This window comes from Gymnodraco acuticeps, unplaced genomic scaffold (assembly GCF_902827175.1).
Source record: "Gymnodraco acuticeps unplaced genomic scaffold, fGymAcu1.1, whole genome shotgun sequence".
Taxonomy (NCBI): Eukaryota; Metazoa; Chordata; class Actinopteri; order Perciformes; family Bathydraconidae; genus Gymnodraco; species Gymnodraco acuticeps.
Window position 1 is genome coordinate 5810687 of NW_022990023.1, and position 15465 is coordinate 5826151.

Genomic DNA, 15465 nt, shown 5'->3' on the forward strand with positions numbered 1-15465 from the left:
GTAATGTCAAACTTTATTCTCATCTGAAAATGTGTCCAATAAATAAACATAATCTCTGATGTTGCTACTTAATCCTTACCTAAACAAAAACATTTCTTACACCGAGTAAAATGACTTCTTCATTTATTTAAAGTTAGCGCAGTTGTTTACAAACCACAATACTTTTGACATGAAGACATCGTATTTAAAATAATCACTGATGATCAAAGAAACCTGGGCGTAAAGTGTGCACGTCAGTTTTTTAATTAATTTGAGACATTTTCATGATGTGAACAAATTGTTTCTAAAGAAATCCCAATGAACAGTTAACAAAATCCTTTAAGTATGTACAAAGAAAATTAAAGTACAGTAAAAATCTGGATTTACATTTAATTACAAGAGAAAATAAAAAAAATGTTTAAAGGTTAAATAAAATAAAAACTTGGTGAGAAAGCTTTTAATTGTTTTTATTTTACAATGCAATTATTGCATTACGCTGATGCTGTCATGATACCCTGCAACTCTGACAGTGTTAGTGTGGGGGAACAGTCTCCGTCTCATCAGCTCCATCAGTCCAAGAAGAAGATGTTGTTGAACTGCGTCGCGCAGAGCCTCTTTACCTCCTCTGTGGTGGAGCAAAGACAAAAAGGACATTAAGGAAGAGATGAAAGAAGTGTGTTTATTGTGTAATGACGCAGGTTTGCTCGTCACCAGGTGGTGGAGACATACCGTTCACTTCGATCAGGTTGGCGTTCTTCTGGTTCAGGATCACATACAGCTCTCTCTGGTCTGACTTCTTGCCGACTACCCAGTAGTCTGTCATCGCTTTTACGATGATTTCCTCGTCCTCATCAACCCTGAGAGGGGGGTAAAAGAGCAAAGCACCATCACATAAAGGCAACTACCACATTTAAAGTGTTATAAGTCATAACATTTGATTTGTTATGGTTTGGCTCAGAAACAACGTACAGGTTCTTTTTTTGAGATACTAAAATCTTGAATTTCATAATAAAATGACCTACATGTAATTACACAAACTGCACTGTATGTATGTTTGTGTGCTGACAAATTAAAAAGACCAGCAGCATCTGCACAACATCTGCACTCAAAGAGGAACCGATAGTGATACTGGGATAAATACGGTCAATACCACACAACGTGCCACAGGCTGAAAATGGGACTCACATGACTGCAGGCTCATGACTGCTCAAAAGGGAGTGAGTGAAACAGTAGAAGGAGCTTCACACTTATGTGTAAACAGACACAGCTGTGGTGATATCCATGAAAAAAATAAAGTTTTACTCAGTTTTTCATTATTTAGTTTCCACTGTTTGTGAAATGTGCTTTCCTCACTAACACTAAAACAAGTATTTCTATTCTGTGGTTTCCATTGGATGCTTTCAAGCTGATTTGTGGCCAGTCACTATAACAATTAGGGATGTGTTATGCCGTGTTATGCATGCCCACCGAGATATGCATGCACCTCACGGGAACGCGCACAGCGTAAAGCAAAAAGTCCCAGACATTTCAATGATCTGTACGGCAAAGTACGGTTTGGAAACTATATCATTTCTTTTTGGAGGGCATGCATAACACGGCAAACACCAGAGCCTCGCTGCGGGGAAACGTTGGCGCTGTTCCGAGTTTGTTCTAATCTGTCAAAATCACAAACTGCTTTCACATTTTTCCGTCATGGTTAAAAAGAATATTCGGTTAACGCGACCACTGCTGTCCCAGCAACATCAGTACCAAGCGAGAGACCTTTGTCCACAGCAGGGGATATTGTAAACGCCCAAACATCCCAGCTTCTACCTGGAAATGTGGACATGCTCATATTCCTAAAGAACAACCTGTCTGATGCTGAGTGAGTGAGTGAGTTTGAGTTGAGTTACTTGAAAAACTAAAGTGGCACAAAGAAAATGCCTACTTTGTTTGGTAGTATAGTAAAAACCACTGGTTGGTTCCAGTCTGTTACTGTCACTTTGTTTTTGACACTTTAAAATACTACTATTCTACTAAAATGCTGTACAAATCAGATTTATTATTTATAAAAGAACATAAATAAATAAATAAATGTTCAAGTAAAACATGTTTTTTTCCCTTAATTTTTCAATATAGCGATAAATATCGTACCGTGAGTTTTTGGTATCGTTACATCCCTAATAACAATAGATCAGTGGAGGCCCATAGGGTGAATATAAACACAGCTAAAGTGTGACAGTTTTCTGCTGTACCTGGCAAAGTCACAGTTGATGTCTCCCAGGATCTTCATGAGGTCGGGGTGGACCGAGGTGAGACACACGCTGGCCGTCTTCCTCATGTGGATCGTGCTCTTCTCCGCCAGGTTCATGTGGTTGAAGTAGATGAACTTAAACTGGGGTTCTTTCTCCGGCCTGAACACAAAATCAAAGAACATAGACATTTACAAATAATTAAAAACAAAGCAAAAATAAGCAACCGTCTGCTTTTGTCCCTTTTGGGTTTACATACTCCTATACATTTTGCTCAACCTGTGATCTCTGGGGCCAAACATCCTGTAAACACACTTTATTAATACATGATACAGTAAGCCAAATCACTTTAGATGATAACATCCAACAAAAGGCAAGCTGTGCATTTTAATTAAGCCTTCTCCATCGTCCACCCACGTTAAGGTGAGCCGAGGACACAGGACCACAGTACTGTCATTTCTAGAAGAGTGTATACAGGCTATACAGCTGATTCTTATTCTAATAATTTACAAAATCAGGACACGGACCTAAATGCCAGCGGAGGAATTTGGGACGGCTTTATTTATTCAGTGGATTCTTCACTAGGGTTGTTAAAAAAGCAGCCCATCAAATCGCCCCGGGTCAGAGAGTCGTCTTGGATTACAGACGGGACGGATCTGAATCTAACGGACGGCGAGAGGATGCAGTCTTTAATGCGGCGCTGCTTGAGTTACCCCTAAGCAGAGCCCCGACCATATCAAATGGTATTATAGGCTCCGCTGTTGCTGCCAGAGTTAATACAAAAGGCACACTGAAGACTGAAGACTGACAACATGGCTGCTGTGACGAATTGAAGCAGTACACTTCTGACCAAGGCAATAAAACGTATCGTAAAAGATAATAATGTTTGGAAACAGTAATGAATCACTGACTTTTCTCCTGCTACTGCCTGTTCATGATGTAGCACTAAAAGGACTTGATTGTTTAAATTAATTGAATAACTGATACCCAAGTAGGGCTGAACGATTAATCGATTTCGTGATTTGAAATGATGCAATTATCAAATCGCAAAGCCTGCAATTTTTTTTGTTCTTCTTGTGCGTCAGTCATCCCACACCAATCAGAAGTGCTGTGCTCCACATGTACCAGCCATTGTTAATCAATCAGAAGTGGCCCATGATAGAAGGTGATAGACAGATTGATCCAATCACCTGCCAAGTGTTTTTGAAAGTGCCTGCCCTTTCCAAATGGCTTCCAATGGAGCTTTCCTAGATGCTTTGGTGAAACCATCTGAGTCAGGTTAGTAATGCTCCATCACATGTTTCTATGACAGGGTGAATCTTAAACTGAAGCTTGACTTTAAAGCAACCCAACGGAAGTTTCATGTAAGTTTAGTTCTTTCACTCGTAGCTCGGGCAGCGGGGGTGCTAGAGACGGGAGCACGTTGATGCGACCTTCCTAGCCGGAGATATGGCCGCATTTTACAATAAACTTCTGTTGGGTCGCTTAAAAACAAATATCGCAAATCGAATCGCAATATCTGTCAGAAAAATCGTAATTATATTATTTCCCCAAATCGTGCAGCCCTAAACCCAAGTACTCTAAAAAGTTATAAAAAACAAGGGAACTCAAAATCCTAAAAACAACTAGTCCACTTACATCTAAGACAAAATATATAGTTATTCGAGCTGAAATCCTTACAACTGAAAGGCTAGGAAATATTTGGCATTGTTACCTTAAAAGAAATACGGTACAATGTTTATTTTTAGTCAATTTACAGAATCATTTGATTGATAATCAGAACATCTCTCAAGTTATTTGAAACCTAAACATTGCTTTTTCTATTTTCTCAAATGTGATTTTTTTTTTTACACTAAATTGAATTAGTGAAGGGAGAAATCATTGCTAATGAGATTCATCATTAGTGTCAGCCATGATTACAAAGTCAGCTCTGAAAATGGTGAGGAAGTGGGTCAACTTGAGATGTTAACATTATCCCTTATACTGCAAGGTCATCACAATGCTCCATTAATACGGAGCATTCAAGCTTTAAAATCTGTTCCGTTGGCAAACTTGACTATTAAAACAAAATCATATCTTCAACCGAAGAACATTTTTGTAAAATTTGACCAGTTAGTCTTCATGTAAAATAAATACTTTTCACACAGTGTGGTGAGTTGTTGATTGTGAAAGTGGTGGATAATTAACTGACCCTGATATCCTGCGGTTTACTGTGAACTGTTCACATATGTCAGAGGCCAGCAGAGTGAGCTGAGGGCCCACCAAGGCGTCCAGCTGCTCGCAGAAATCCCTCGTCAGCTCCACAGAGGCTGGGAAGAGACAGGGGAGAGAAGCAAGTGAGCCATAATGGGAAATCAGCTGAAGAAAAAGTCATATTTTAGCATTAAAATAGCCAAATAATATAAGATCTTCTGTGAAAATAACCAGGAGAAGGGGAGTGGAAGTTATCTGTATTTTTTAAAGTCAGTGTAATAGAGTGCCACAGTCCTAAAACCCGGAAGTAAGTTAGCATGTTACCACTTCCGGTTCCTTCGCCAAAAAGCAACGGGATCTCTCCGTAGGGTTTTGGAAAATATCTGGAAATCAGGTCTGTGGTTGAAACACGTTGAAGAGACGGATCACGTTTTGCTCTACGACATTAAACACATCAGCAGTGACCCCGCTGGTGATTTCTGAAGAGTTGACGTGTCTGAAAAACGATGGTTGTTACCAAGTGGCTGAATAGGACTACAGAAGTTGTCGAGGCCGTTGTACGTCATTACGCCGAACACGTAAACACTCCTCTAAGTTTGTTTGCCCTGTTCTGCTTGAAAGCAAGTCCTCCTGCAGACTGTGAAAACAAACACTTCAACTTGTACCATTTACCATCTGTATGTTTGAATACGGATCTTAAGTTGGCGTGACGTTGAAGCAGCGACCCTGCTGTAGTTCCTTTATAGCATAACGTTAGCATTTTGCTTCTGGCGACTAGATTTCTGATTTGAAAATGATGAAAGTAGGGTAGACATGTGGAGATTATCCGGCTGAACGAAACGTGATCCATCTCTTAAATGTGTTTCAACCACAGACCTTATTCCCAGCTATTTTCCAAAATCCTACGGAGAGATTGAATTGGTTTTTGTCGAAGGAACCGGAAGGAGTTTACTTCCGGGTTTTAGGACGCGTCACTGTGGCACTCTATGGGTGCACACTCACCACTGATCATAAAGCAAGCTGCCGCGCTCATCGCCTGGAAAAGAGCAGCTCAGGTTAAATGCAGAGTCAAGGTCACACAGGTTAGAAATAACATCAATGTGATGATGAGACACACTTCATCATTTGAAAACTCAGCAGTCTAATCCAAAAAAGAGCAGTGGAATTAAATTGACAGATTATGAAAATCATTCTAAAAAACGAATCACCGTTTTAATACATTTCAATAAAGCCTGTGACAAAACAGCAGATCATATTTTGCTCCACCTTACCTTATAAACGATCAGGTGCAGCTCCTCATAGCCGTCCTCTGTGCTGACAAATATTTTAGGGAACCTGAATTTTGCCTCAGGATCTTTGAGATTTGTAGGTCCCGTCAGAAACCTGGAGAGGACCGAAGAGAGTGAGAATGAGTGAGAGTCAGAGACTAACAATAAATAAATATTAAAGGTCCCATGTCATGGCCATTTCTACTGATCATAATTCCATTGTTGAGGTCGACTAGAATAGATTTATATTGTGCAATTTTCCAAAATCTCATTGGTTTCTCATTTAGCATCTCTGTATAGTATGTGTATTTACTCTCTGTCCTACACGGCTTGTTGGAGCTCCTGTGAGCCCAGTGGCCGTCTGCGAGACACAGCGAAACCCAGCCCGAACACACACACACCAACTCACAGCCTCGCCGCGTCCCGCCGTCTCAGGGAGGAGAAATCGGCAGAGCTGAGAAAAGATTGTGTGTGTGTGAGGAAGTCTTAACGCAGTGTGCGAAAAAGTACACGTCCCACCGTCCGGGACGTGTTATTTACAATATCGGACAAGTAGATCTTTCAATTGACTTGTGACGGTTTTCGCCCAGATTTATTGACAAATTATTGATACATTCAGTTTACAAAAGGCAGAAGTCATTCGCAAATTGTACGTGTCCGCCATTGTTCGTTTAGACATTTTTGTTTCGGTTCCGCTTGTCGATTCCTAAGGAAATGCATCTCGCCGCTTTCTGTACAGTTAGGCGGGGCGGGAAGTGTAGCACAGTGGCAGGGTTGGGAAGCAAAACTCGGTTCCAAGTAGGAACAAATAACAATTGTCCGGTACCGGGATTAATAAGAGTTGTGAGGACAGGAGGCGAGGCCGAGCCCCGCGGACTGCAGCTCTCTCTATGCTCCGTATCAGCTGATCACTGCACGGTGCAGCTCAGTGTCTCTCTCTCTCTCTCTCTTTCTACACACAGCGGATCCGCTGCCCGTTTAACAGCCTCATCTTTGTCACACTTTCTTCTGTTCTTTCTCTAACAAGTAATGAAGGTTATTAAGCGTTTTAACTCCTGTGTTGTTAATATTGACCGCCATTTCCTTTATGAAGTAAAGCAGCCTCCCTGTCTGTCCTCGCGCTGTCCTCACATCCCCGGACCCCCAGACACGGAGGAGCACAGGGATGTCAGTATTGTTTATGAAGCAGGGTATAGAAAGTACATTATTGAAATGAAAATACTATTTATTTACTTTTACAAACAGTGAGCAGCTGCAGCATGTGTATTGCAGGACATGTGGAAGCGTGCAAGCGTCTTTGAGTTGTAGAAAAGCGCTAGGCCTATAGGCTATAAATATAATGTATTATTATTATTATTATTAGGTTATGTCCTATGTGTTGGACATGTGTGGTTGGACTCCGTCTCACAGACAGGTTGCAGTGTAACATCAATTGTACATTCTCAAACTGCACCACTTAGAACTAACTAAACAATGCAGAGATTATTTCTATATAATTGTATTCAATAACCGTAAGAAATTCAACAGTATGAAGTGATTTGTAAATAGGAATACAGATTTGACTTAATGTTTTCATAAATATATTTTTCTCCCAGTTTGTCATGGGACTTATTATTAACCTCTCAAAGAACCGGAATCGAGAACCGAAAATAACCGGAATCGAAAAGCAGAACCGGAATCGTTAAAATCCAAACGATACCCAACCCTATGTGTGATGCAGTAAAATCTTACCGCTCACTTACGTTAGCGGTGTCGTAAAAACCGTGGGAAAATGTAAAATACGATGACGAAGAAGAAGATTCCAGTGGCCCCAATTTTTGTCCATTCTGGACAAGTGAAAAATGTATTCGGACAAGTAAATTGCCAAACTCACTTGTCCATGAACAAGTACTCTCTAAAAACTTTTTCTCACACTGTAACGTAACGGCTCCATTTGGACCAATCAACGGAGGGGTCGTCGTTACGTCACTTGGTTCCCGGAAGAAAAATGTTGAAAAAGAGAAATGTCCAACGAGGCGTTCTGGGGCAGCACAGACAGGTCTTTTCTGTGTTAGAGTTGTACTCGCTACAGGGTGTACTTTGAGGGTTTGTGACTCTGCAGACCGTTTACATGCAGAAAAACCTTCATAACACACAAGGGGACGGGTAATAACCGGGAGAGGATGACATGGGACCTTTAAGTTTCATGTGCAGTTGGTGTTGGAGAACAAGCCATCAGGTGGTTGAGATTTTACTCAGTACATTTCATATGAATCCAAAGTGTTATAAAGATATCCTGTAGAAACAGTTGGCCTAATTCAAGAACAATTGCATGGGGTGGTAACTATGCCACAAATGTGGAGTACTTAAAGACTCTACGTCCACCATACCAACAAATAATGGATGGATTTTTAATGTTTTTATGACTTGCATATAAGTGTTGCTGACGTTGGATGATTTTGCCTCATGGTGGCACGAGTGGAACGGTAAGAGAGGTTGGCAAAATGGGTACGAATAATGACCTGGGAACCATGAATATTCATATTACACGGCAAAAGGGCCAGTAGTGTGTCAATATCTGGGACCAAGGTGTGATCTGGACTGAAACAGAGCTGATCAAGCTACATTTCTTTTTTCTAAAAAAGGGACCAGAACCCTTTGACCCTAAATTCCTCCATGACTGAGCGACTAACTGAACAAGGGGTTTGTTGTTTTACACTGGATTCCAAGGATGCCACTAAATATGAACTGGAACCATTGTAACATGTGACTCTGGTGTAGCTTTCCCTGCATGGACCTTTTATTCTTAAATATTATACTTTACCCCAAATGTGACTCTTTTTCTGGCCTTCAAATATAAATGTAATCCAGTTAGAGCTTTAAAACTTTATTTAATCTCGTGATATGTCACCAGGAGTCAGTCTTCTGCAGCAGCTCTACTTCACTCTCAGAAACTTCAAATATCCTGCAGATAAAAGTTGTCAGACAACAAACATCTCAAACAAGGAACCTCCTTAAATATCGTGGTTGACTGCTCATTAATATCAATGGGTTGAAAGCACATGTTGCTGGCACACACGAGTCTGCTTTTGTGCATAATAACATTATTCCACTGAAGTGTGTATCAGATACATGAGACCTGGGACTCACCTCCCATAATGCAACAGGTTCCCTGCCACCTCGGGCCTCAGGGGAGAGTCCCTGCCAGCCAGCTGAAGATGACAGAGACGAGAAGGATGATTAGTGGAAGTGAAAATGAGTGGTATAGCTTTAAAGGGAACATTCACAGCTCATGTTCAGGCCAGTAGTCATGTACGTTCTGTCTGGATCATTAATATTAAGAACTGTGTGAAGATCACATTACATTTTGATACCGTCCATCATCACACTATTGTTCTCTGTACTTTCTATAGATATTCATTTTGGCTGTGTACCAAATCAGTCGCTACTAGTTGTGCAACACTGCTCTGCTCTAGGGCTGCTCAATTAATCGTATTTTAATCGCAATTACGATTATGGCTTGCAACGATTACGAAAACAACGTAGTCGAAATAAAACGATTTTTTAAAAATTGGTTTTTCAGTTGAGTTATATTTAAAGTTCAGGGTAATCAACTGTTAAAAACATACTGTTGACATTTTTCTTCTCAATAAATTGATGTTTTCAAAGTAAACATTTTCGTTTTTTAATAATCGTGAAATCAATTATTGACCCAAAGAATGGAGATTATGATTTTTGCCATAATCGAGCAGCCCTACTCTGCTCCAATTAAAACACGTTTCTTTTTAGCGACACAGTTCACATGGAGTTTCATAGAAAGAATTCACTTTTATGATCCCCATTTTTTTCCTTCAGCACAATGCTAGCGGGTGTATTGTGCTTGGTGTGTGACTATCAGTTGTAAACAAATGGATTGTCAAATACTTTGAGGCCACCATACAGAGTATAATAACTCTTACTACTGCCCACCCCTCACCTCTGGTTCAGAGTGCCTGGGGAACAGCGAGGTGGTCAGGTACTTGTACAGGATCCTCATGTCATCTTGTTCCAGTCCGCTCCTGCAGACCCAACAAGGAGAAAATGAAACACAGTATTACGCATCCTTGGCTAAATCATGCAAAAATCCTGGCTCTAATAACTGTTTAGAAAGGGTTGTAAACAGGCTTTAATGAAACCCATACAGCTTAAGTTAGGCACAATTCAATAGCTTTCCTCGATTCTCTGACAAAGCTCACTCTGTTCTAAAGTCATTTCATTACAAATCATGTAATCCCCCTGCGCTCACACAGAGCCAGGTGGCTGTCAGTGTTATTCAAATGGCCAGTGACACACCAGGGAGCACAAAGAGGATTACAGGCTGTGTTTAGAGCCACCTCTGCATGCCACAATGTGCTTGTAGATGTTGCGTTGGATACGTGTAAGGTTGCGGCCTGAATTAACCCACAGGTGGATTTAAAAAAAGTGAGCAGGAACAAAGTGTGTACCAGATAAGCTGGTCGTTATACAGGAAGGCCGTGTATTTGATCAGACTGAGGCTCTCCTCCACTCGGTTGACGAAGGACTGGATCTTCAGGTAGGTCATCTTGTCCAGCGGGAAGAAGCTGATGCCTCCGAAAACGTCCAGCAAATCGCAGGACTGCAAGTGGAGCGTCTGCAGATACTGGAAAACACAAAATATTGGGGGACAGCCAAGAGACGCAGGAGAAAGGGGTCAGTTTACCCGCCTAATAAGTGCTTGCTTACAAAGGCAGAGGTGTAAGAAACTCTCTGACTGACGCGCTTTGCATTATCCTGACATTCAACCTCTGCACACCACGGCCTCTCTCTTTCTCTGTCTTTGGGTTACATGGAGGGGAGGGAAGCCTGTGTTAAACTTAAGGAGGGTATTCCCTAATTAGAAATAAATGTTTTATACTCTTGCATAAGTGTAATGCAACGCTGCACCAAGGTGAAATGAGACCAGGCAGACAGAAATATCTCAGGAAATGAGGCAAGACTGCAAACATCTTCTCAGCAGCTTTACCCAAGAGAGTATTTACAAAAGAAACAATGTCAATATCTTCAGAGGTGACCAGCCCTTCAGAAAACATTTACGATCAGGCTTGACTGACTTTTTATACATAACTTTCTGTGCATCCATTTCAATGAATCAAGCTGTCAAAGAAAGGGCAAGTTACTGTATGCAAAGTAAACAAACGTAATGACTTGTTACCCGGTAGAAGAACTTTTCAAGCTTCTGGATGAGCAGCTCCGCTCCTCCGGCCTCCACTGCTCTGCCAAACGTACCATTGAAGAGCTACAAGAAAAAAAATCACTGTTAAGATGATATTCTTAATTGAAAATGTCTGAAAATTAAGTACTGTAGGGGTGTAGGTCTCTGTTGCAACATCCAAGGCACATCCAAAAAAGCATAATAGGGCCCCTTGGCAACATCCTGGAACTCACCTTGTACATACTGTAGCATTCTTTAACTACCGCACCGTAAACGGTGTCCTGCAAAGTCAAAAGAGCATGATGAGAAACAAATGATGTGACCGTATTCAATGACTTAAATACAGACGTTGATGAGTATCTCTCACAAGTATTTCCTCTTCCTGATATTCTTGCGTGGGAGGTTTGCCATCTTTGTTTGGTTTCTCGATCATTGGGTTTCGAACCACCTGAGGAATTAACAGTGGATACAAACGGATTAAATTCATACAATCCAACAAGTTCTAGACAAACGGACTGAATACTGTGCAAGTAATGTAACATTGGAGCCTTTAAGATACCATGACCATCCAGAAATTGTCCTCGGGCTCAAAGAAAAACTGCCGGTTCTTCTGTGTGTGCAGGGATTTAGCTGGCTTTGTTGGACAGAACGTCCTGGAAGATAGAAGAAATGACCGTGAAGACAAACATGATCAACCCTCCTATTTTGTGTTTTTACAGACAAAGTAGATAAGTATAAGTGTGTATCTGACCACTTATTGTGACATTTCCCTATTATGTTACAGTTCAGGTTCACAGAATGACTCGTTTATTTAGTTTTCTTTAACAGAGCTCGCCAAATTAAGCTATGCAATGATATTAGACACTTTTTAAATCCATGGCAAGTCTTAATATGACGCCAAAGGGATAAATACAACTTGAAGTGGTTACCTGTTACAAATACTTGGGTATCTGGCTTGATGACTGTCTCACTTTTAAACTTCATGTCAACAACCTGCTTAAAAAGCTGAGGGTTAGGCTAGGTTTCTTTTACAGAAATAAGTCCTGTTTCTCGCTTGAGGCCAGGAAAAGGCTCTGTGACCTTTTGACCTGTGCTGGACTATGGTGATTTGTTATATATGAGTGCACCTGCCAATTACCTGAGCAAGTTAGATGCTGCGTATCACAGTGCACTGAGATTTGTGACAAATTGTAAAGCACTCACGCATCACTGTACCCTGTATACCAAGGCAGTTATGCCATCACTAACTGTACGGAGGCTCAGTCACTGGTACTTTTTCATTTACAAAGCCATGTTGGATAAACTACCATCTTATATCTGCTCCCTGATCTCTCTGCGAATTGAAAGTACTTATTGCCTGAGATCGCATGCTGTGGTTTTATTAAATGTGCCAAGTGCTAGGACTGTCTTAGGGAAGAAAGCTTTTAGATGTGCAGCTCCACTAACATGGAACAGTCTGCAAAAAGAATGGAAAATTACCAAGCTAGTACCACTACATGTTTTTAAAGCTCGGTTGGATGCTACTCAATCAGATGCTGTTGGTACCTGTACTTGTGGTTAAATATGTAAATTGTAATCCCTGTACATTTTGCTGTATGATGTCCTTCTGTTGTTTATGTTTTGATGTCTTCTTGTGGAACCTACTGCTGCAGGTCTCCCTTGAAAAAGAGATCATTGATCTCAATGGGATTTTACCTGGATAAATAAAGGTTTTGAATTGAATTGAAATAAACACACCAGAAGGCACCCAGTCAGTATAATGTCATGGGAAATGCTGCTGAGGCTTTAAGGCTCTGCTTAGAGTACTGAACTCACCTTGTGAACTGTACGATGGCTTCACAAAGACCCACATTTCGGATCTTTTCGTTTTTCTCCACTTCACTCGGGTGGTAAAACAAGATCTTCTTCTCTTCCTTAAAAAGACAACAACCTTGAATTAACAGTTGGATTAAACAGATACAGGTGTAAAACATGTGCTTAGCATTTCTGTATCACCTCTCCTTCCCGTGGTCCAAATGTTGGGTTGTAAACGAAGAAGTTGAGCAGAGATGCCGTGAACTGTTTCTCTTGCATTCCTGAGGCCATCCTGGGACTGTAACGACACAGAGAGACAGCTGACAGACAGTGATACACAGATAAAGCCCTCTGTGTCAGCGTTGCATCATCACAATCACGCTTTACCTAATCATCAACATTAGTGGAACTTGTGTCTGGATTTCCTTTGCTCCAAAGGCTGTTTGGTTAGCATGCCGTGTGCCTGCAGAATGAAGAGAAATGACATCACATACTGTAACAGAACAGAGCTGGACGATAATAATAAACTACTACTAACAGGATTGTTTTTGGATTATAGGATTAAGATTATTACCCCCAAAAATCAGTTATCCAACTATTGTTCTGGATTTGGTACAGGCAGAGTTCCTGAAAAGGAGAATTGGTGTTTCCAGATCCATGCATAAGACAAAACTATAAATCATATTCGTCAGAGCATTTTGTGCACCTAGGGTCCTACGCAAAACTAAGGCAGTCTAAAATACTGTAAAGTGTTTCTGATAAAGTCTACATGCTCTTAATACGATTGATAATTGTCAGTATAGGGCAAAACAATAAATCTGCGTCACAATATGGCCTCAAAGATTGATTTGATGAGGGTGCGCAAATATGATCACATCACCCCCATCCTTATTGCGAATTCAAGGTCTCCCTCCTCACCCACCAGTGTATCCATGGAACTGCCCCTCCCTACCTCAAGGAACTCCTCACCCCCCATACCTCCTTGCGGACCACCCGCTCCAGCAACTCCAACCTCCTCAGACCCCCCAGGACCAAGCTCCATACTATGGGAGACCGGGCCTTCTGCTCGGCTGCTCCCAGTCTGTGGAATGCTCTCCCCGACCAAATGAGAGCACCACAGACCGTGGAGGCTTTTAAAAAAGGCCTCAAAACCCATCTCTTCAACAGAGCCTTTCCCTAGACCTTTTATCTATAACCACCCTTTTATTTTATTGTTTGTTTTTTATTACTTTTTATTCATTCTACCGTGTTGTGTACTGTTTTTATACTTGTAGCACTTCGGGATTTGAAGTGCTTTATAAATGAAACCCATTATTATTATTATTCAAAGGAAGACGTAAAGTTGAATGTAAAACAAAAACTATGCATACGCTTCATGTAAGAAGGAGCTATTATTGCAGGGCTGTTGTAATAGACTGCATTAGCTGTAGGTTAAATCAACTGTAAATGTAATGCAATTTTTTTAAGTAAAATGCACCAAGGCTGCCTTAAAAATGCATTTCTACCTGGGAAATATTTGTAATGTTTTGCTGATCCAATGCAAATAAACCACAGCATCAGGTACCCTAACTACAAGAAGTTATTAAGGGTTTGAATATATTTTATTGTTAAAAGTTTAACTTGTAAGTAAGCTAGCAGCCATAAGATACATTTAGAGAAGGAAAAGCTTACGTATGTGTATCTTCCCTTTGGTACAGTATCTGAATAACCACAATTCAATACGTTGTACCTGTGCTGTGTATCAAATACATGTTTTAGTCTAATAGCCGTTTTATATGCTGCCATTGCTGTTGTTTACACTCATTGCAGCACCGTGAAATTACGACTTTAATAAGTTAAGTGATGTTATGTTAAATGTTTGTTTTCCTTGTATCGTGTCTTATTATTTGTCCTTCCTTGTCTGATGGTGCTGCTGTGATGCAGGTAACAAATTACTGTATTTCTTTGCTTTTACAAAAACACAGCGTTGTTTCTGTATGTTAACAAGTACAACCAGTTAACAGTAACCGTTAAAAAGCCAGTTAACGACAGTTGTTATGGCAATTTGACCGTTGAGCAGCTAGTTAGCCGCTTAGCTTCAATGCTAACATTGAGTTGTGTTTTCCGTTGGGGGAAAACTGAGTGACAGAAAGAACACGAAGGTAGCACTCACCTCACAGAGCCAAGACCCAACACCTGCATATCCTTGTGTTTAGAGATTGTGTTAATTATAATAAATAATGAGTAAATTAGATCAATGAGAGGAGATGCCGCATTATACTTTACATTCTTAACTTCCTGCTTTTTGACAGCGCGGTGTCACATATTGTACTGTCCGTGTACCAAATAAAGACGAATAAATGTTCCTACTTCATATCAGTGAATTCATAATTTTGTTTTGAGTCTATAGGGAGAAAGTCAAATTAATTATGTGTTATCTATTTCGCCAAAATCATTTAGCTTGATATAAAAAAATCCTATAACATTTGTTGTGATTGGTCTAAACTAAAGTATTGTACTCTATGGACATACTTTGGGAATGTATCCAACAGTATGACGTTTGATATTTTCACATCACAACAAAGGTCACTGTTTTATAACCTTACATTTTTATAATAAAACAGTAGTCAAGGATGTGGTTTCATACAGTAATGTTTGGTTTAAGCTGAAGCCTTCTTAGTATTGGGAGTTGTTCATGCTCTTGTTTGCAAAGAGGTTAAAGTACGCACGTTAAACTCTAGATTACAGTGACGCTATTAAACCCTACTCAATCGTAACCAAGCTAAACATTTGCTTTGTCTCAATAAAACTTAACCCTGGGCCTTCTCTT

The 15465-nt window shown here is 40.5% G+C and overlaps 1 protein-coding gene across 3 annotated transcripts; it reads right to left on the reverse strand.

Moving 5' to 3' along the window:
• On the reverse strand, positions 1-14967 carry ccz1 (CCZ1 homolog, vacuolar protein trafficking and biogenesis associated). 3 transcript variants are annotated; one of them, XM_034214829.1, is made up of 18 exons: positions 14809-14905; positions 13231-13283; positions 13044-13119; positions 12858-12954; positions 12678-12775; positions 11422-11515; positions 11230-11310; positions 11096-11143; positions 10863-10946; positions 10135-10310; positions 9627-9708; positions 8801-8862; positions 5675-5786; positions 5406-5439; positions 4402-4519; positions 2214-2372; positions 709-836; positions 1-604 (listed from the first exon to the last, which is right to left on the reverse strand). In XM_034214829.1, exons 3-18 carry the CDS (start codon positions 13055-13057, stop codon positions 549-551), a joined length of 1443 nt encoding a protein of 480 aa, XP_034070720.1. In that variant the 5' UTR covers positions 13058-13119; positions 13231-13283; positions 14809-14905; the 3' UTR covers positions 1-548. The 3 variants fall into 3 exon arrangements, with proteins under 3 accessions (XP_034070720.1, XP_034070719.1, XP_034070718.1); XM_034214828.1 differs by lacking the exon at positions 13231-13283 and having other exon boundaries at positions 14809-14967; XM_034214827.1 differs by lacking the exons at positions 13044-13119; positions 13231-13283 and having other exon boundaries at positions 14809-14965.
• Positions 14968-15465: the final 498 nt, after the last annotated feature.

Bases quoted from the DNA above. Each gene is read 5' to 3' on its own strand.
- ccz1 (XM_034214827.1), bottom strand. From the start codon at position 14,837: ATGCAGGTGTTGGGTCTTGGCTCTGTGAG. The intron at 11,516-12,677 runs GTGAGTTCAGTA...TCTATCTTCCAG, and splicing joins GCCATCGTACAGTTCACAAG to GACGTTCTGTCCAACAAAGC. The intron at 4,520-5,405 runs GTGAGTGTGCAC...GTCTCTTCCCAG, and splicing joins AGCTTGCTTTATGATCAGTG to CCTCTGTGGAGCTGACGAGG.